Raw genomic sequence first — 22,097 nt, 5'->3', positions numbered from 1 at the left:
GGGATATTATACGAGAACATTTCATCTTTTTCCTTCACTAACCAATCTTTTTCCTATGTTTACATATTATCAAGAAACATACATTACTGTACTTAAAATGAAGTTATATTTTGAATACTGTATAAACATCAATTGAGAAAAATATTTATAATGGTCTACAGTTCAGTTAACAAAGTTATCGATCTCTAGCTCTGTATGAACGTGGTATTGAACGTGTTTTACAGTTCCCTTCGTTTTCCATTATCAATTATGACTTTCTTATTGTATATTATCGGTTGTATCTTTCGTTAACAAAAGGATGATAAATATACATATATATCTCTTTTTTTAATTATTATTTTTTATCGCTTAACTTTGTTAATCCAGTTTTATCATGTTTTTATAGATACTGCTTCTAATAGAAGTGCAAGTATAAAACTATAAGGCAATGCATCAGCTATCGTATAAGTCTGAATTCCCGAAACAATAGGACCGAGTAATGAGAATTGTGCATGAGTGCAATGAGGATGTGCTGATTGGGATGAATAGCTCATATTGTCGGGAGAGCCAAAAGCACCCAGGAGCCTGTGTATAGAAGCTCTCTGATCATTATAAAATGCCTTGTCTGGTATTCTTCATTGTACTACGCTTACACTTTGTTGCGTGTTACAAAGATAAAGTATTAGTTTCATTTACTTTATGAGACTATAAAGACCAATGTTAATCATGCGAATAATTTAATTATTCAAAAGTTGAAAATATTTTAAATTATTAATTGGAAACAAAAATAAGATCTTAGCCATTAATTTTGTGTAATCGATGTAATCGATGTTAACCTATTTTTCCTCGTATTAATGTATAAAACACCTATTTCTATATCTTTTCCGACAACAATGTACAACATTCTTTTTTTTTTTCTTTAATCGCTGTCTTTCACAAATCGATATATTCTATCATTTCCGATATATTTTATTCTCTGTAAGTTTCACATTAATTTATATGCCAGAATTTAAGTATAAAACGATATATGTTAAAAAGAAAGTAATATAGATATAAGTAAGATAGATAGATAGATGTAAGTAATATACATATAATATTATCTAATAAGAATTATTATAAAATTGAATTATCGTTCATATCAAATCGCCATGAACTTCTTTAACTTACAAGATAACGAATAATATAAACTACGCTAGAATAATACGAATGTTAGTAAACAAACAATCAGTTTCCTTCTTCCTTTAAAAAGAACTAAAATATTCATAATATACAATATATGCATCTACATGTTAATGTTGGTTATCGTGAAAGTTTTTAGGTTAAATTACATTCGCTAGATACAACACTTTGTTTATTATCGTAATAGAACTTTCGGAAACTAATGTGCTGATAATAAAGTAATTATTGCGTAATTTGAAAAAATATATGTATATATACATATAACAATAAACGATAAAACTTGTATTTTGTATTTCATGAAAGAAGAAACTCCACAAATTCTTCAGCACATCAGCACATATGTACATCAGCTGATTCTCCCACCCTTTCGCTCTTCAACAGACAGTATACTCGAATCGACACAGACTAGATAATAGAATTGGCTACGTCGACGCACTGTTTTTCTAACATTGTCTACAAAGAAATCATCGTATTCGAACAACGACAGCACCGTAAAAGCTAATGGCAAATCATGAAATTGTCAGATCGAAAAGGTACGAATCAAACGATTTTAAATATCTTCTCCTTCATGACTGTCAATCACATTATTATTTTTTTCTTAGTTCAAACTGATTGATTTTTCCATGTGTTTCGGCGACATCAAACGCACAGCGTCGTTCAGAATTTATTGTAATTTCATTATCACGATTGCATCATTTTTCGTGTTCAAGATTTAAGTTAAAATGTTCCGACGCGCGTTTCAATGTTAGCAATAGAAATTATCGTTATAATTAATAGATTTATATTATAGATAACCGCACACATAGAAGTATTTTGAAACATTACATAGATGTATAGAAAGAAAAATGAATATGGAAGTCAAAGAATTAACTATATTATGTTGGGTTGCATTTCAAGGTCACGCGCCAAACAATTTTAGCACGAAGAATCATAACCAAAGAAATATGTAGTTAATCCGATTTCAAGTTATATTTTACGTACAAACACGTAGGTAATTTATTTCGTAATTTACGCATTACAAGTCTTCGAAATTGAAATTACACAGATCTCACGTTTAACATGCTTGTCAGGATTTATTATATAATATGAGGCAATTTTTCAAGTTCAGTGTCATACAAATTATAACATGACATTTGTAAAACTACATTGTAACAGTATCGAAAAAAAACAAAATACAATGATACGTGATCAATGGTATGTACCATGTAAAAATTACGTTAAATTAAAAAATCCTTTTTGTTATTATTCTATTTTTAATAATTAATATTATTTTTATGTAAAAAATACTGTTATAAAAATGTAATTTTATAAATATGTAATGCATGATATAATGTAAAATTTATGAAAGGTTTAGTAAAGTTTATTGTTTATTTATGAAAAACATTTTTTATTCATGAATAATAAATCTTTTTTTATTCACTAGCTGGTTTTGGGAATGGTTTAGCTGGTCTGGCTCATCTTCAGCTATGTTACGTTCTGTTGAGAAAAAAATTCTTTCTTGTAAGTTACTTAAATTATTTATTTCTCATTTAATGTTTATATGGTAAAGTAGATTTACAACTTAACAGGATAATTTCAAATAGGGTAATGATTATTTGATTTAACAATTACTATATTTTGACGATGTAGGTTTGAAAACTGCATATCGAGGATGGTATGTGGACATAGGACCAGTTGTAGGAACATCGGATAAAATATGGACCATTTCCTTAAATGAAGAATCACCAAACACACCAATTGTTTTGTTGCATGGTTTAGGGGCAGGTGTAGCATTATGGTGTTTAAATCTTGATGCTTTGGCTTCACAGAGACCAGTGTATGCCATTGATATATTAGGTAAAAATAGAAGGAAATTATAGATCTCTTAAAAGTCTTATTACATATAATAAATATAAATCTTCAATTTTATCCAATTATTTTTCAAAGTAAGCTGTTCAGAGATATACTTTGTTCTTTAATACAGTAGCTATCATGCATGACTCATAGATGACTAAGATTGAACTTTGGAATTATTTATAATTTGTGAAACAAATGATGTTGCATATTTTTCAAAGAGTGACAGTTGGTATCACTGTATTTATTTACCTACAAGATCATATAATCACAAATTAGTGTTAAATTGATTTGTTGATCTATAATGTACAATTATGTTTTTGTGTATTTGATGTTTTATGTAAAAGATTTAATTCTTGTTATCCAGGTTTTGGTAGAAGTAGTCGTCCTGTTTTTAGTAATGAAGCACAAGTAGCTGAGAGTCAACTAGTTCGTTCCATAGAGGAATGGCGCAGGGAGATGCAGTTAGAGAAATTTGTGCTGTTAGGTCATTCAATGGGCGGTTTCCTTGCAGCATCATATAGTATGCAATATCCTGAAAGAATAAAACATCTGATTCTTGCCGATCCTTGGGGATTCCCTGAAAGACCTGTAGAACGAATTTCCAGAGCTCCTATGTGGGTAAAAGTTATAGCATATATAATGGAACCATTAAACCCATTATGGCCAGTGAGAGTAGCTGGTCCATTTGGTTAGTTCTTATTCTATCATATTTTCATGTGCCAATTTTTGAGATGTAAAATTTTGTACTATTGGTATATATAGTAGTATATAATATATACTCAAGTTTATATAAAATATGTAGTATTTCATAGTATATAAAATGTTATTTCTTTTAGGGCAGTGGTTAATTGAAAAAACAAGGCCAGATATAGTAAAGAAATTTGCACCTGTATTAAAAGATGACACTGCTGTGATTTCACAGTATTTGCATCAATGTAATGCCCAAACACCATCGTAAGTATTTAAAATCTTTAAATATAAAATAAAAATTTTTAAATTCACACAGATTTTGAAATCTTACGTTCTTAACTTCATTGAACGAATTTTTCATATATGAATTTTTAAATATAAAATGTAAAAGTTAAATTTTCACATGTCCAATGAAAAGTGGTGAGAGTGCATTTCATGCAATGATGCAACATTTTGGTTGGGCCAAAAATCCTATTGTTAGGAGAATGGATAAACTAAGTCCAGATATTCCCATAACTCTACTGTATGGTAGTCGATCTTGGGTCGATAATTCATCTTGGGAAACACTTAAACAAGCTAGAACATTGTCGTACATTAATGTTCAGGTAAGAACATAAAGAAGAAGATATAAAGATCTAGAAAGAATTTCGAGAACGAATTATGAATTTTAAGTTATTTCAATGGTATATTTTGATTGATTGTAGGCCATAACAGGAGCAGGACATCATGTTTATGCTGATAAAAGTGAAATTTTCAATAAATATGTATTAGAAGCATGCAATCTAAGTGATTCGATACCCCATTTAACAGTATCAGATATTCGTTCAAACATTAAAAATATAAATGAACAACAAATTCCACTTATTTTAACTAACGAAGAAGTTGACTCTAAAACCGTTCAGGAACAGGAATTGAACACGCCACAAACGCGATCTAGTTGAAATTTAGTATAAAATTTTATTGTTAAATCATATTCTATTGACTTTAATATCCATTCGGACGAATTGCATAATTTATGTGATTTAGATTAGGTATACATGATGTACTGCAGTATACCAAACAAGAATCACATGTTGATTAATATTATTGTACAATTTAATTTCTAATTTATGTTTTACTTTGTTAATTTTATAATTTATAATTTCTTGAATTGTTTCAAGGACGACAGTACTCAATTCTTAGTTTAAGTTTATTATCCCACCATCTACGTTTTCGAAAACTAGTTGAATGTTGGAGTATTGGATTTTTGTACAAATTTCAATTTCTTGCTATGATTATAGATATAATAAAATAAATAATAAATATTGAGAAAGGGAATAACAGTACATATACGGAATTATTCAAATACTTGAGATTGATCACAAACAAAACATATAATAAATCATCAGAATCAAATCGAGTCAATGGGATCAATAATTTGGACGAATATTGCAAATATGTCATGTTATGGGTCCTACAGAGGAAAGTTGAATTGTACATTATGCACAAATGTAACATAAAATAAAATGAACTGTGGGAAAATAAATATCATTAACATTAGTTTATTAATGTTTGTACAAAGCAAATTTGCTATACTAACTGTTTATATGCTATCAATTCCCTATTGTTTATCATGTCCTTACTGTTCTTTGTAATAATCAATGTTTTCATCATAATTGTCAATTGTCATCAAAATTGTTTTCTGTGAAATCATCATAATCATTTCCAAGATCATCATTGTCACTTTGTTCTTCAGAATCATAAATAAAATTATCTACTCGATATTTTCTCTTTTTCTTTTTCTGTTCTTTTCGTCTTTGATATAAAAATTGCTTAAACTCATTCTGTTGTTCCATATCAGTTACAAAATTTGGGCTATTTCTTATATCTGATGTAGAATATGAATTTGAGGATGGCATGTTTTCTATTTGTTTTATCGTAAATTTTTTTGGTTTATTTAACGAGGATTTTATCTGCAAAAAAGAGAAATATTCTTACATATTATATTAATAATCATAGCTATTGTACATATGTACATAATATACCTGAGACATAATTCGGAAATGATCTAATCCAAATACATCATGTCTCATTACTGGTAAAGTAATACTAAGGTTATCGTTTTCAACATTTTCAACATTTTGATTAACATCAGAAGTTTCAGAAGCAGTAATGGTCTGTTGTATAGCATCTGAATATGGACTAGATACATAATCTTCCCCAAAGTCCATAATCTTCAATTTTTGTTCTACTTCCCGTAAAGTACTTATACCTTTACATTTGACAAATTGAATAGGAGGTACAACCCCTATAACACGGAGTTGAGATAATTCATGCCTCAATTGAGAGGCACATTTTTGTAAAAGTTCTTCTATGTCATTATTCTCAGTATTATTGTCTATCCAATATACATTAATGAGTTTAAAATCTGCAGTTACTTTAACATGAGAAATCTCTATATTCTTATTTAGAATCTCAGGAACTATTTCTCCAGTTGACATTAAATCCGTAATATACTTCATAAAAACCTTATTTAGAACAATCATCCTTCGCACTGTATATATAGAAAGTTTACTTGTTGGAGTTGCATGTACATAAGGATTTATGTTATCATCGATTGAATTCCTGTTTACAAATAAAACAATCACCATTTAGTTAAAAGAAGATTAAGAAATAATAAATAAAATCTACATCTGCTTAGAAAATGTAGAGTGTACTACCTTTTTGGTTTGTTTTTGTTTATCATTTTATTCATAAATTTTGCTTGTTTCACTATATTATATTTTGTGCTGTCAGTAAAAATGTGTCGAAAAATTTGTTTTACTGTTGATATTTCCATATTTTGTATTTTGTTGTAGAGATGTATTTTTCGTGACACAATACGATATTGTATTGAAAACATTGCTTTACATATTATTTCACATAAGTAATTTAAATATAAAACAAAAGCACTCTTTTTATGAAAATAATATAAAATTATTAGATTTATTACAAATTGCTGTTACAACAAATTTTGTATACTTACTATGAATGTTTTGAGGTTATGTATTTCATTTGTGTATCCTTTAACTGTTAACTAATCCAGTAAAAATAAATTGATGTCTATTACTTAAATATAACCTACTTTTCTTAATATAATTTTATGGCTATGTTTTACTTTAGGGAACACAAAATTATTGACTTTTTCTGCTTGCAATGTTATAGTTTTCGATGTTCCAAATTAAAAAATAAGTTTTAAAAATATAAGTATATAAGTTTCCCAAAGATGGGCAAAGATCGCAAAAGCTTGTATTTCTTAAATGATTTCTAAAATGATGAGTTAAATCTCTAATTTCGTGTGAACTACATCATATCCCATTTGGAATAAAAGTCCAGATATCGAGAGAGAAAAAAGCAATCGATTTAGTGTGGAATCACCTTTTGTTTTGTATTACTAAGGTTAGAGAAAAGTCATGTAATCAATCTTAACATTTTCTAACCTATAAATCTCTGAATATTAATTTGCTTTTACATAATCGAGTCACCTTTAATTGTCATTAATGTTCATTATATTAGATTAAAAATATTGTAAATAAAAAGGAAAAATGTAACAATTATTATAGATTTCTTTATATTTTTAAAAATACTTTTTATATGTAAAATTTTTAATAAAATAATTAAATTGCAGGTGTATATTTATAAAAAGTTTGTGTCTAAAACTACAGAATGTACAATATATGTAAAAATGTGTAAAATATTCGTAGTATTTGTTATAATATTTTGAGGGTGAAACACATCTCCAATTAAATTCCATCCCCTTAGTTGTGATTATAAAGATATGAATTTGCATAAAGATTCACAGTAATATTAGAGTAGATGTAACATATAAAATTTTCGCCTTTTATTTTTCTAATTTACTTTCGAATTACAATACTATGTACACGTAAACTATTTAATAATTATTATATGCCAATAAAACTCTTTACAATTTCTTTTTTATCTAAAAGAAGTCATTAGAGGAACTGCCGTATGTGTATGAGAAGCAAGATCTCTTCCTCGCCGAACTATATTGTTCTAGTTCGAAAACTTTTCAAGTACACTATCTGTGCTGTAAACTGTCATGCGTAATAACGATACCGAAAATATTGTTATTACAATCGCGTTACGACTTCTCTTCGAGATAATCGACTCGTTTTTTTACTTACAAATTTTTTACAAAATTCTTTTTTGTTCCGCATTTTTGAAAAATTTCTGCGACAAATGAGAGCTTTCCTTTAAACCCTAAGTCATTTAAATATCGATCTAATCTTAATAATAATATTATCTGTAATTTAATATGTATTGTTTGACAATAAAAAGACAAATTTAATGAGATCAAATGTAAAATTTGAAAAAGAAAAAGAAAAAGAAAAAAGAACGCTTACATCCTAACATTACGCACCTAGTTAGGTGTGATCGGAAATTGAAAAAGTCTCAGTTCACGAAACAAACGAAATCTCCGAGACACGCGAATAACTTATTATAATCGAAAGATCAAACAATATATATATGTATACATCAAATGATCGTACATTTAATTAAATATCACCCAGATCGTATTTGCATGCTTCGAGCATTCGACTGCCTTTGTAGCATGTTTAAATCTACTGGTAAAATAAAATTTCTTTAACGTCTATGACCATAACTCTTACAAATTCATCATATATTATATATAAGTTAATATATATAATTGTAAAGATAGTACATAGCTTGATTAAAATATCACTGTGATCAGCGATATCAATAAAAGTCAGAATCATTTCCAGTATAACACGAAAATCGAACGATTCATCCATAATCATCAATTGATAGACACGTAATATATGTTTTTCGTATCTTCTCTATTAACATGTGATATGGAATACTTACACAACGAAAATATAATATTTAAAATTAAACTACATCTAAGGAAAAAGTGCTAAGAAAATGCCCAAATTAACTTTTTTACATCCCGGAACTACTGCCTTTGAAACAATGCTTAAAATAACTTTCTTTCAATTAAATTCATTGAAATAATTAAAAAAGCGCACTGGAAATAAAATTCTGGCTTTACCTAATATGATATTATCCTATTCCTACGTACGATCAGTTATTACACGGCCTTTTTCTCTGTTTCTAACATGATCATACCTGAGAACATTTCGAGCGAACATTTCATTTATTTTAAGCCACACAGCCAAGAAACAAAAATTCGACTTCAAAATGATTGTTCCTATTTGTTTGATTTTTTAATTAATTATTTTTTATTCAATGAGAACGAAGACGTCTCAAAAAAATAGTTTTCCTTTCATTACCCATATTTTCAATAAGTTATTTTAACGTTCAATTAAATTCTCTTATTGATTTTGCGTACGTCGTTCGCCAATTATGTTTTCCAATTTACGCGCAACAAATGTAGTTGTTTTTTTGATCGGAGATGGTCCTCCATCTGACATCTCCACGTCGGTTTCATCCGTTAAAAGTCGCTTGCCCACAGATCTTTTCGGGTCGACAGAAATCATCATTTTATTAATAGCTTCCAAATCCTATAAATAAGAACAAAATATGTATAATACAATTATAATACGTATAATACGATTTAACAATAAAATTTTACATAAGAAATATGCAATTTTAATTTACCTTAGCAGGACTACGACTAAAGCAATAACTAAGTTGTGGTGCTGGAGAAGCAGAAATAGCTTTCGGATCTAATGTACGTGTCATAATACTACTGGTGACACGTCTCACCGGTGAACTCGCGGGAGGTTTCCCTTTCGGTAGTGGACTTAATGATAGATTCATTACGCTTCCGCGTGCTAGTCCTAACTTATTCGCCACTTCTTTCACCTGTGGTACGTATACTGTATTGTAAAATTTAATTAAATCCCCACGTGTTTCTTCTCCGAAGTTCTGCGAAGTCCCAGCCATGTTTGTAGGTGTAGGAGGTGCCGCATTGGTTTCTTTATCGGATACATCTTTCTGCCCCATCTCTTCGTTATTCTTCTGTAATTCGCCGGACGGTGTTTTGGCTATAAGTACTGATCTATATATGTGAGATTCTGCTTGTGGTTGTAATCGATAACATCGCATGATTTCAGTGAACGAATTCTTCTCCATCTTTGCCAACTTGCATATGACGTAAATTGCACACATTAAAATTTGATCTAAGTGACGGTCCTTCATTAATTCTGTTCGTTCCTTAATAGAGTACTCAAAGATTGTCCATATCTTCTTCTTTAAATCGATGTCCATTATTTCTAACGAACCGCATAAATCTAGCATGCGTACACTAGCTAGATTATAGAATTTCCTGAAAAATAGTGCGACAGAACCGGTTCGTTTTGGTTTTGCTGGCTCTCTGTTAACTGCTACAGTTTGCATCGGAGTACCTGTAGATTGTACACTAGATGATCTTGGAACTGTAATTTGTTCAGGTAAGAGAAGTATTCTTGAATTGCCATCAATGGTCAAAACTTTTGATGGTAAAACACTTTGACCTGTCACTCGTAAGACGCTTTGTCCACCGATTCTAGTGTCAGGAAATAGACGTTTCTTAGCTACACCAGATGCTGCAACAGGAGACTGAAATCTTTCTGAAGCAGAGGAAATAGGGCTTTGTTGAACATCGTGATGAGTACCACGGTCCAAAGCAATTCTTCTCAATACGGGTTGTCCTGGAATATTTGGGTCAACAGTTTCCAACATGCCTGGTAAAGAAACTTCTTCGCAGCTTGGTACACCTTCAGGCGTGGATTGAATGGCACCCCACAAAGGACTATCACTTTGCCATGCAAGTGATTCTAATATCTTTTCCTCTATTTGATTCAAATGCTTTACAACATCGCGTGATAATTGATTTTCCGCTCTAACTATAATTTCTATCACTTTATAGAAATAGTAGGCATCTAAACTCAAGGCGTTCAAAATCCAAGGGAAGATTTTGTCATTGCTTTTATACGAGTAAATGACTATCTCTAAGCAACAGGCAAATAAGCACTGAATAAAGATTTCTTTCGTGAGAAGATTCTATAACATACCAAGATAAGATATTATTCATCTACTGATTTAGTTTATTTAAATTTTAAATCACTAATCAACATACCGTAACGTCATAATTTGGTTTTTTGCGTTTCTCGTCATTTAAAATCATTTCTAGAAGTCTATAGAAAAGGGTTTGACCTAAATAAAGTCTCATCTTCCCAAAATCTGACGTGGTATCATTTGCGTTTGTACTTTTGTTATAGTTGGCGCAAAATAGTTCTCCAAGCTCTTTGACTTTCGTCTCGACGAGCGTCTTTACGTCTTGAGAGCAACTATTTAAGATTTGCAACAAATTTTCGCTTGGTGATGTTTGACCTGCTAACATAGCTTGGAGTCGAATTACACTCTGCGTTGCAGTGGATACTGGTGTCACATTAGTAATATCTTTTGGTCTGAGGTAACTGCGTCCGGTTAATGGAGTGGGTGGAGCTAAGTGTTGTATCTGCTATAAACATTAAATATACATAAATTTTTTACAACAAAAATTTGTTTAAAATTGCAAGGTTTATAAAAATGATAAATGTATATATATAATTATTTTAATACTTACTCCGCTATATTGTTCTTTCTTCATTTGAAACTGTTCATGAAGATCACCAACATTCATCATCTGTGTAGGTGAACCAATGTTATTACTGGCATCATGACCTGAAATGAAATAAAATTATGTATAATATTTGCAACATATTAATATTCCATTTTTCAAGTATTTTGGGATAAATTATATACAACTATCTCATAAACAATTTAGAATTTATATGCATTCATGCCAGAGCCTTATGCTATTTACTACCAAGCTTATTAGTTTCTTATAGCAGCTTTCCATGTACTATAAACCTACCTCTCATGAAAATACGTTTAGATAATTTAGCATGATAAGCTATATCTCCTCCAACAATTTCCAAACTTGATATTCCATTTAATTTCACTCTTCTCCAATCAGCTATACCACAATCAAGATAAAGCAGACACAAATTGATTAACAGCAAGAAATGAAAATTATTCAAAAAGACAAAATAAAGATTATTAGGTTATTATCTGTCCTTTATTAAAAAATGCAAATCAAAAAAACATAAGCAAATCTATAAAATAACCTTACTAGTTTTATACAAATAATTACAGTAATGTCCCAGAAAATTTTCACAGATTCATTAAGAATCTACATGTTGTGATAAAAGGATAACTATATTAATTTTGTGATTCATTATTTTGTAAGTCAAAGTAATAAGCTATTACTTAGTGACTAAAAGAATCAACTGAATGAATCTGCTTCTCATTCTCTTTCATTTCTTGTTCTTTTCAACTCATAAGAAAACACGCTTGCGCTTGAAGCATTATTGTATATACAAATAGGAAAATTTGCTATTTATGAACATTCTAAATAAAAATAGAAATAATAGAATATCATTTTATCTGAATTTGTAATTTCATACATATATGATAAGTTATATTAATATAGGATAAAATAAATAATAAGATCCATATCTTACTCAAATTTATGATTTACAAGCAACCTATGTTTATGAAAGCAAAAATGTATAACAACAAACATACAGGCATACAGTTAAGAGCACTATTTTATTTACAAGCATTGTTTCCTTAGTAGTAAGCGAGTTTAAAAGCTATAAAAAAGGTTAATATAAAGTAACAACAAAAAAAAATTACCTAAGAAAATCCTTTCATCAAAGTCTCCAACACTTAGTACATGTTGTTCATACACTCTGTTGATAGCTTTGCTATTTCCATCAAAATATAAAGCTTCTAAAATACCAGAGAAATTTGTCTGATCACCACGTAGAACTCTTTCATTGAACAATTTATTAATATGATTTTTCAGATAATATTCCTTAATTACTTTAGCTTCAACAGCAATAGCTTCATGACGTTCACATAATAAACTAACAATACAATTTGCTGTTTGTGGTGGAGTATAATTTTCATCATTAAAATTTGATGGTAAACCTGTTAAAAAATATATAAGTAAAAATCTATTTCTTCTTGCATACATAACCAGCATATATTTACCAGGAAAATTAGGATTTAATAGGTCCTTCCTGTTAGCCAACAAAGCATTGCTATATATAAGATCGCAACACACTAGGAGAAGATGGTAAGAATTAACTAAATCATCAGAGATATCTGGAAATGCTCCCTTTATACAAATAAATAATGTCCAACAAAATTCAAATACTCTTGCAGGTGTACAAGGCATTGCTTTGTGTCTCCTTGATCTTGGTGGCCGTGAAATATCATCTACAGGATCTTTAAATATGTCAGTAAATATTGGCTGATACTTTTTGAATATAACCATTGACACTGCAAAGTTTCCTTCAAGTTTCTCAATCTTTGAACGAAAATCTTGCGACATATTGGCCATGTCAGCCCAAGATTTACTTTTTGTAAAAAACTGTATTAAAGGAAGATTACACAATTGTAATAAACGTGTCAATGAAACACAATTTCCTTCTACATTAGTACCAGTCTTCCCAACAGTAGGTATAGATGACTTACGGCAAGCTACATATAATGCACACCCTATCCAATGTAACTGATCACCCTGAAAAAACAGACAGGAATTTCTATGCGTGCATGATTACATAGATACATGTATACATATTACTTTTAAAAAATATACACATAAATCTTATATAGAATTTTATAAATAACAGTAGACAAAAGTAAATTACATTGTAAGACATTGATGAATGAAATAATATTTAAAATCAGTGTCAATTTTTAAATAGTAGAGGATCAAATTATGGTAGTTTTACATCAGGTTCTTCCATAAATTAACTATTGTGTTTGAATAAAAATACTTTATATGAGCAACTAACATTTAGTCTTATTGTTTTAAATTGGTGCGCTTTAATCGGTTGAGTAAAACAAACCGCGAATTCAATAACGTTAAACATTGAGCAGGGGAGTTAAACGATTTGTATATTGCAGATAAACAGCAAAAGAAACATATTTTCGATTTGTAGTTCAAAGATGAAGAAACTACGTTAATTAATCTGAAACAATGAATAGAATGCGAAATGATTAAGATAATGAGTAATTCAAAAAATACCTCAAGAGTATAATTTTGTCGAATAGTCTCATAAGATTTCCAAGCTTCAGATGCAGCAGTCGCATCCATATTCAATTTCTGACACAAATCTTGATGTCTACTGTAAGTAGAGTCTTCTACATCGTCTGACTGCCCCATTTTTATCTAAAAACTTGAGAAAAACCACAAAAAAACACGATTAATTTATACTGATATATAAGTGAGGTGCGCCATACGAGAGCTCCGTGAGGGCTTGGCGGGAAACGACACGAGCTCCGCCATATTTGCCATGTTGGCGGGAAATGTAGAATAGCAATTATAAGAAAAAAATCCTTAAGTCGATTTTGCACGAAAATTTAATATATTCCGCAACTGACTAATTTTCAAAATAATGTATTTTATGCAATATATCTTGGATTACAGGAAGAATGAGAAAATGTCCGTTTAAAAAAATCCTAAGCATTAAATACGAATTGGTAGTTTTTACAATCTTTGAAACAATGAAACCAAAATGGGCGGCAAAATTTTCGGACAAGATTTTTTTAATTTTAGAGGAGTATAACGTATTGTTTCTTATTTATAAATGTTATCATACGTATAAATAATAAATTGATCAAGATTCATTTATGTGTTAAATTATTCATTAATAGAATCCACGAAATTTTTATTAGAATACTACGTATTATCCAATCAAAAGTCAAAATCTTACTTTTTGTAATTTAAAATGATGTGTTCTTATTGGTCTTCTATAGTGAAATATATACATTTGTAAATATTTGTGCACTTGCATTTCCTATGAAAAAGTATTTGGCGGAAAGCAAGGTACTTTTAGCATACTTATCTTTCTGTTATTCTTATTTGTGTTATTTCTTACATCGTTGAAAATATTTTTTTTTGTTTATTTTAAACCATACATGTTAAATATAGGTATCGTATGATAACTTCGCTTGTACTTATATTTGTGTTTTCAAAATCTGTCAAAGTTTGAATTTAAGATTCATCAGAAAAAATTGTGTGGTATTTATTAAATTTAGTATAGACGACGTATAGACAGATATTTATGAAACCTGATGGAACTAAGAAGCGCTCTCTATGTCGATAGCGCTTTCATGGTATAAATATGTAAATACAATATGGCCGATAGAAGCGGAACTTTGCGAGTTTTTCCGAGTGGCATTTTGCCAATGGATTAAGAAGCTGTGAAATTTGTAAATTCATTCAAATTTTCTACGTGCACAAATCTTTAAATGACATGGATTAAGCGATACTGTATAAATCGTTCAAGTTTCTTTGATTATATCGAAATGTCAGTAAGGTGCTACTACTAAAGAATGTTTATTTCTCTCCAATCAGAGTAATCGCTTTTTTTAATTTTTTCCTACAATATGAAATAAAACGTGGAAAATCCGCTTTTGGTCGAACACAGTGTTATTGTGAGTTCATGTTCGATTAGCCGGCATTTCAATCAACGATGTTCACAGTATAGGTACTGTCATGGACACAGATGTAGAACTTGCCAAAGGTGAAGGGTGTGAAACTAGTCCAGGCTGCTCTGGCTATTCTGGCATGGTGCACAGTAAAAAAGTTATTAAACATGCACTACGTCAGCAAGCCAAGAGACGTAGAAAAAATACTACAATTGCAGCTGGGAATTCTCGTACTCTTCCAAGGATTGTTGTCAAACCACTACCTCCACCTCCACCGAATGATCCTCCTTCTCCTGTTAATAATGTACAACATATTAATACTAGTAAGTCAGGTATATTTACTAATTTATGTTTACATAAGCTTAAATAAATAAATAAATAAAATGATATAACATTCTAGTAATTTTAATATACAGTGATTTACTAGTTTATTGTTATATATGTTAGTATAACGTTATTCAAATATAGCTATCGAAGAGCCTGCTGCCACAATGAGAGAAGTCCTAGCAAGCTTGCCAGGATTTAGTTTAAAATCTGGACGTAGACGATCAACAAAACGATTATCAGCAACTGCACAACTAGAGGCTGGTCTTGTAGATCTTGAGTCTCCAGCAAGTATCTTAGCAAGTACGAGTTTACGTGCTCTTTTAAATAGGCATACCTTTCAAGGTTTACCGCCTTTATATCAAAGGAAACTTGCACAACTTTTACCGGCTGTAGATAGACAGGTAATTTTAACAGTGTGTTTATTAATAATGCTTAACTTATAATGCTTTATTATCTTACTTATTTACTTTTTTGAAATATTTAAAATTATATCTGTTTTATAAAACTTTATATTTTATTTGTTGCTACTAGGATGCTGCTACATCTGGATTAAATAATGAATTCTTTGCACGAGCTTGCCTAGAATGGCGTAAACGTTTGGCAGAAGGAGAGTTTACTCCAGAGAATCAACAAAGATTGAAGATGGAGGCAGAGAGAGATAAGAATAAATTGGATCCATGGAAGGTTAAACATTTTGAACCCATATGGGGTGAGAAACGTGAACCTAAACTTAGGTCAGGTCTTCACTGTATTACTGAAACAAGATCTGGCGGTGCTGTAACGCGTTCAAGTTTAAGACTTCGTTTAGAATCTAATGTAGATACACCTGTATCAGATACTCCCTGTCCTATTATGTCTGAAGATAAAGTCGAAGAAGATAATTGTAAAGTTGAAACTAGTATAAATAATTCAGACGAATTGAACGAAACAACAGAAATACAAGAATTATTACCAACAGAATATAACGAAACAACGCATACATTAATCGATGAAAAACATATAGAATCTGTAAACATAAATTCTGTAGAAACGATAGCTGATACTGAAATGCATCAGGATAAATTAGAGGAAGACGAGAAAATTATTGATCTTCCAGAAAAACAAGATATAATTGAAGAGAATGAAGTAGTAACTCAGGTTTGTCAAGAAAGTATTTCAAATACGACGAATTATGACGACGAAATTCATTTACCTCAAGATGAAAAGAATCTTCAATCAATGGAGAACCACATCCTCGAAGTATCCGAGGAAAATAGAATACTCTTACCTGAAGAGAATACTTCACCAAGATCCAGTGAACAAACAGAACAAATCCCTCATACATCCAGGGAAACATCGTCCCAATTATCAACAGAATGTACGTCTCAAACTTCCACAGATCAAGTATCGCAAATTTCGAAACAGGAAATATCTCAAATGTCGGAAGAACAAATTTATCCAATGTCTGACTGTGAGACTACAACTATACTCGAGACTTCACCATCGCACGAGCAAGTTAGACCGACCGAAATCGTTATGGATGATTCTGCGTTAATTAATAACAATCAAACTGAAGCAACACAGGTTTCTCATGAGAATCCAACAGACGGTGAATCGCAAATTCCTGAAGGAATGGAAATCGACAGTGAAACGTTACAACGTATTCACGAATTGGAGGTGATAATTTATACCGTTTGTAAAGATTTACAACATAAAATTATCAAGTTCTGTTAAAAAACAAATATGATACACCTCTTTCAGGTAAGGGGAGAAATGCAGGAAGTGTACGAAGAGATTTCGGGATGTTCTGAAGAAATAATATACCCTATTCTTGATGGAATGGAAATGGGGTCGAATAATGCCGAAGAAACTGAAACGCAAGTGGTCTCGGGGCAGTCAGAAGTTACTAGAGAGCAACAAGATGTAAATAGTGGAAATGAAGATGAAGCTCTTCGAGAAGCAAATAATTACGTTTGTTCTGAAATGTTAGAATGTAGTTGGTCGGTAGACCCCACAGTTAATAATATTAACAATAATAACAGGGTAAGTGTACTGATAAAAATTTCAAATAATTTCATATCTCCTTTTTATAATGTATATTCATCAACAATGTATTTTTGTATTGAAAAAAGTTAATTTTATTTTATGAAGACTCAGGAAGAGCTTCAAGTTCCATGGCCACTAGTAGCTGCAGCTCTTGATGGATCTGTGGCCGCTAACATTACGGTAACCACTCAGGACGAATGCAACGAGACACCCACTTCGACTGATTCAGCTAACCCACCACAGCAATTTATTAATACAGATTCTAATGTAGAATCAGTCAACTGTATTCAACTACCAGTTGTTCAGGGAACTCCGTTTCAGTCAGAAGGTCTCGCAATCGGTACACCAGGAACGAGTTGTATAATGAAGAATTTTCAGTCTCAAAGCTCACCTATTATTGCCTTCCCACAACTGCAGTCCATCAGATTTGTACAAACAAGCTTTCATTCTGACCAAAACACTGCATCGACTTTGAATAGCACATCTCCAATTACTGCTCAAATTCAGAATCAACAGAATACAACCTCGCAAGTGAATATAATGAGAACGCAAGAAGAAGTCGTTCAATTAAATACTCAAAATAGCAACACACGGAATATTAGAAACACCGTAACTCAAAATCAAGTTCCGAATACCGTAACGGCCGCGATTGGTGTACAACCACAAAATCGTGCACAAAATACTATTGTTATTCAACACCAAGCGTCGGCTCCTACGCAACCACGACAAGTTGTAGCAACCATACAGCAACAACAATATCCTGGAACGGCGGTCGCTGTGTCCTCAAGATCTTCGCGTTCTAATAATCAAGGTAGTCAAAGAGGTTCCAGGAATAGTAATAAAGAACAAGGAGGGGGTCGATCTCGTAGTACTACAAAAGAACCTCCTGGTGCAGTTAACTTAGAACGCAGCTATCAAATATGTCAAGCGGTAATTTTAACAAATCAACTTTTGTTAGAAGAATTTGGAATTTAATTTTTGTTTTATGTGAAATAAGATGTATTTATGTTATTGTAGGTCATACAAAGTTCGCCAAATAGAGATCAACTGAAGGCTCATTTGAAACCTCCGCCTAGTTTACTTGCCAGAGGTGATGGAGCGTTTACGACGAATAAATCTGGTGGCCGTACAATTACGACTGTCAAAACTCAGAAACCATCACAGACGATACAAAATAAACAAGCTCAAAATAAAACACAAGCAGTTATGTTGAGACACGTGTTTGCAACAGCACGTCAAGCTACTTCCACAGAGGTATGATATACTTCTTGTAGAAATCATATGATAGTAGCATGTTATGTGTTACATTTTTTCCTATCTTATTCTGAAAACAAGGGTGCATTATTTGTTTAATTTAGTTTTATTTAGGTCCTAAGTATATTGAGAAGGAAATACAAAATCTTATTTATAAATACAAATAAAATAGAACAGAAAAATATTAGGGATATCATTATAATTTAAATATTTCGAAAGTTTATTTAATCTTGCAATCTATGTTTGGAATATTCACACATAAAGTAGAAACTCAAGATTGCATCATATATTATTTCATATTTTTCTGTGTGTACAGTGCTAATCTTGCGGGTGGTTTGTGATGATCACTGTATCATACAGGTACCTAAATAAATAAATCTACTTACTAGTTTTGAGTTTCTAAAAGTAGTAGAAACATATCGCGATATTTTTAAAATGAGCAACAACCAAAATGAAATATCAAAGTGATCTATTTTACAGAATGATTCTTGTTTGAAAATAGACAGAACAAGGATAAAAGAAATTACATATATTAATAAAAATACTTGGGCGTCATATATTTTTTCTCATGACCAACCAATTGCAATTATACCTCCTACAAGAGAAGGATATAAATTTAAATTACTGCTTTAAAATAAAAAAATTGTTAAAAGGTTTAATTGTTAAACAACATTTTTAGGTTCCAGAAAGCAATACCGTAGCACAATTAGGATCCACGACAACAGGCGGATTAGGTCAATATATACTAGTACAGAGAACAGGAGTTGGAGACAGTGCACCAAGAGCATCTTCTGCTCCACCTCTACCTCCTCAGATCGCGGGAATGGGAGTCGGGGTGCATCTAGTACGTGGTAGACCAGCCAGTGCAGGAGAAGGCTCGCATCAGGCCGTAACGTTGAAAGCAAGGGGCACCGATGGTAGAGGAGGCGGTGGCGCCGAACCCGGAGCACCTGGTATGATCATGGGTGGAGATCCACCACCTCCCTGCGAATGTAATATGCGAGGTGCTATGGTAATATGTCGACAGTGTGGCGCGTTTTGTCACGATGACTGCATCGGGCCTCAACGTATCTGTGCTACCTGTCTGATACGTTAATCATTGTTTAACAATTGTTTCTGTATAAATTAAAAAGAGGCCGTGCAGAGTGCTGAGTATCAAATCACGAATAAACATATTATTTTGGATGGAGTCTTTATCAAAAATGATATATTGCATGAATTTGAAAATAAAGCTGGAAGACTTCGTACGGGCAACCGAATTTGTTGTTCAGCACTTTAATGTAAGTGGTAATTCATGTAGCGGAGAAAATCAATGAATACAGTTGCAAATATTTCTAAATCTTTAATTTTGTCTTCTCTGTGATTATTTTTTCAGTATTAATTTGCGGTTGCTTGTGCGTAAAATCTTCTCTTTATGTTGTCCTGTATTTTAATATATTTTATTTTATTTGTTTCATGACAATGAATGGTTTTTGCCAAAATTTTAATAAAATAATATTTTGTAAAATAATTTGATTAGTTTTTATGTTTTTAATTGGCGATTGTATATAATGTGTAATTGATGATTTGAATGATTGAAATATTACAACTGTATTCTTGTAATTCTCATCAAAGAGAGTAAAAAAAAAAATAAATCTCTTATAGTCAGACTCTAATACCGTCTTCCAGTAAGCATCACATTTTTCAACATATGTCTGTACTATTTATTTATTAGTAGAACTTTGAGTTTATTCTTATTACCTAGAAGATATTCCTGTACATGCTGATCTCAACTTTTATTAAAGAAAGTCAGAAACTTATTCTTATATGCTCTCTCGTACTCATTTCTGTTAACATAGTTTTTTAAGTGCAAGGACAAAGTTTTCATTCATCATGGGACACTTACTACAATGGAACATCTTGTACAGGAATGTTGTTTAAGGATAACTATTGATGATTAATATTATTAATCTATTGCAGTGATGAAATCTAATTAGATAAATGGTAGAATTTACATATTTTAGCTTTATCTCTTACTTCGTTGTAAACAATTTTCTAGAATAAATATCGGATATGTTATTTGCTTCACGTTAACATGAAATTAAATATCATAAAACGAAGTATGAAACAAGAAAACGCATAAAAGTAAAAACCATAGTTCCACAACCAACATTTTACATTGTGTACATAATTCGCATTTTACAGATGTCCAAGTTTTTATATATGTTTTTGAATTTTTACGAAGAATATGATTCTTATTTTACCACGAAATAGATTTTCGAAAAATTAAGAGCTACTATCATATTATTTTCTTATGCAATTGTAGCCAAATATTTTACGATCGTTGCGTCTGTGTATAAGTACAATAACATGATTCATGTTTCGCTAAAAAAAGTATCTGTCATCGACTTTGATCGAATATACAAATTGTGTTTATCGCATAGGTATATAAAGATAAATTTTCGTACTGATATGTTTCTTTGAAATCATAGATAAGAGTATGTAGTATTATTGCGATTCGATAGAACAACCATTGTGTATTTGTCGCTCAAATGTAAATAAAATCATATTCGTTTAATATGCGCAGTGTACGTGATGACTAAAGTGCGGATTTGGCGATCGTGAGCGTTGTGGAAAAACAACACCTAAGCGGTATGATGGAGCAGAGCAATTTTAAGTTTCTGATGCGGTTACGAGACCCAGAACCATCTTCAAATATCTGCAAAGTATACTTCGTCACAATGCAACGTACGCTGAATTCGTACTTTATACGATAACGCATTACCTGTCGGAAACAGCAATAGCTACTTAACATGTATGTACAAAGGTATTCTATATTTAAGAATGCTGAAATTAAAAAAGTAGTATTAAGTCAGATAAAAGAGTATTTCTTTCAAACCATGAGATTATTTTTATCTTTTCTTTTTAAGTTCATCACGGAAGTTACAACATAATACTGAAGATAAAGGATTCTGTTATTTCTAAGATATAAGTTTTGACATTCAAATTTGGCACGGATACTAAAAAACTTGTATTATCTTTTAACACATTATTGTCGTGCATGGAATATTTTATTCATATATATTTGGATCATTTTAATGTTTTAAACAAATGTTTTGATATTTTATAATTGCACGATTTTACATTTCTAGCAATTAATAGAATCAACGGTTGTGATGATATTTTTCCTTGGAATTTTCGCCATATTGTATTTCATCTTTTAACGCGAATTTCATTCTTTTAAATAAATTCCTTGTAAACTTTGTAATTGATCAGTATTACTCGTATGTATATATTACCTTATTTCTGTATCATATGTACAAGCATAAACATAT

The 22,097-nt window shown here is 31.0% G+C and overlaps 4 protein-coding genes and 1 long non-coding RNA gene across 21 annotated transcripts; 3 read left to right on the top strand and 2 right to left on the bottom strand.

The window, feature by feature from the left end:
- The first annotated feature begins 1,490 nt into the window (after positions 1-1,490).
- LOC100642294 ((Lyso)-N-acylphosphatidylethanolamine lipase) lies at positions 1,491-5,223 on the top strand. 10 transcript variants are annotated; one of them, XM_012314950.3, is made up of 9 exons: positions 1,492-1,691; positions 2,056-2,145; positions 2,229-2,352; positions 2,582-2,658; positions 2,788-2,994; positions 3,359-3,682; positions 3,831-3,948; positions 4,103-4,289; positions 4,389-5,223. In XM_012314950.3, exons 3-9 carry the CDS (start codon positions 2,285-2,287, stop codon positions 4,623-4,625), a joined length of 1,218 nt encoding a protein of 405 aa, XP_012170340.1. In that variant the 5' UTR covers positions 1,492-1,691; positions 2,056-2,145; positions 2,229-2,284; the 3' UTR covers positions 4,626-5,223. The 10 variants fall into 10 exon arrangements, with proteins under 10 accessions (XP_012170342.1, XP_012170343.1, XP_048266898.1 ...); XM_012314947.3 differs by having other exon boundaries at positions 2,056-2,149; XM_048410939.1 differs by having other exon boundaries at positions 1,949-2,145.
- On the bottom strand, positions 2,788-7,239 carry LOC100642414 (putative ribosome-binding factor A, mitochondrial). The gene is made up of 5 exons (XM_020865955.2): positions 6,689-7,239; positions 6,384-6,616; positions 5,709-6,288; positions 5,264-5,636; positions 2,788-3,526 (listed from the first exon to the last, which is right to left on the bottom strand). The coding sequence occupies exons 2-4, from the start codon at positions 6,563-6,565 to the stop codon at positions 5,343-5,345; spliced, it is 1,056 nt and encodes a 351-aa protein (XP_020721614.2). The 5' UTR covers positions 6,566-6,616; positions 6,689-7,239; the 3' UTR covers positions 2,788-3,526; positions 5,264-5,342.
- On the top strand, positions 6,989-13,094 carry LOC105666348. 2 transcript variants are annotated; one of them, XR_007225960.1, is made up of 4 exons: positions 6,989-7,101; positions 12,542-12,660; positions 12,733-12,814; positions 12,904-13,094. It is a non-coding gene; the product is annotated as an uncharacterized LOC105666348 (long non-coding RNA). The 2 variants fall into 2 exon arrangements; XR_007225959.1 differs by lacking the exon at positions 6,989-7,101 and adding an exon at positions 11,741-11,915.
- Positions 7,522-14,034, bottom strand: LOC100652133 (retinoblastoma-like protein 1). Of its 4 annotated transcripts, none has more exons than XM_003399723.4 (8): positions 13,772-14,034; positions 12,730-13,261; positions 12,370-12,666; positions 11,546-11,647; positions 11,255-11,352; positions 10,766-11,149; positions 9,304-10,689; positions 7,522-9,206 (listed from the first exon to the last, which is right to left on the bottom strand). In XM_003399723.4, the coding sequence occupies exons 1-8, from the start codon at positions 13,907-13,909 to the stop codon at positions 9,018-9,020; spliced, it is 3,126 nt and encodes a 1,041-aa protein (XP_003399771.2). In that variant the 5' UTR covers positions 13,910-14,034; the 3' UTR covers positions 7,522-9,017. The 4 variants fall into 4 exon arrangements, with proteins under 4 accessions (XP_003399771.2, XP_012170344.2, XP_003399770.2 ...); XM_012314954.3 differs by having other exon boundaries at positions 10,766-11,146; XM_003399722.4 differs by lacking the exon at positions 11,546-11,647.
- Positions 14,035-14,861: 827 nt separating this feature from the next.
- Positions 14,862-22,030, top strand: LOC100642532 (polycomb protein Asx). 4 transcript variants are annotated; one of them, XM_048411030.1, is made up of 8 exons: positions 14,862-15,509; positions 15,646-15,905; positions 16,036-17,160; positions 17,245-17,526; positions 17,635-18,459; positions 18,547-18,783; positions 19,463-19,736; positions 21,350-22,030. In XM_048411030.1, exons 1-8 carry the CDS (start codon positions 15,245-15,247, stop codon positions 21,385-21,387), a joined length of 3,306 nt encoding a protein of 1,101 aa, XP_048266987.1. In that variant the 5' UTR covers positions 14,862-15,244; the 3' UTR covers positions 21,388-22,030. The 4 variants fall into 4 exon arrangements, with proteins under 4 accessions (XP_048266987.1, XP_048266988.1, XP_012170345.1 ...); XM_048411031.1 differs by lacking the exon at positions 21,350-22,030 and adding an exon at positions 19,100-19,143 and having other exon boundaries at positions 19,463-19,541; XM_012314955.3 differs by having other exon boundaries at positions 19,463-21,801.
- Positions 22,031-22,097: the final 67 nt, after the last annotated feature.

Source organism: Bombus terrestris, chromosome 12, assembly GCF_910591885.1.
Source record: "Bombus terrestris chromosome 12, iyBomTerr1.2, whole genome shotgun sequence".
Lineage (NCBI taxonomy): Eukaryota > Metazoa > Arthropoda > Insecta > Hymenoptera > Apidae > Bombus > Bombus terrestris.
Note: the sequence above shows the minus strand (reverse complement) of the source record. Positions and strands in the feature narration are given on the sequence as shown.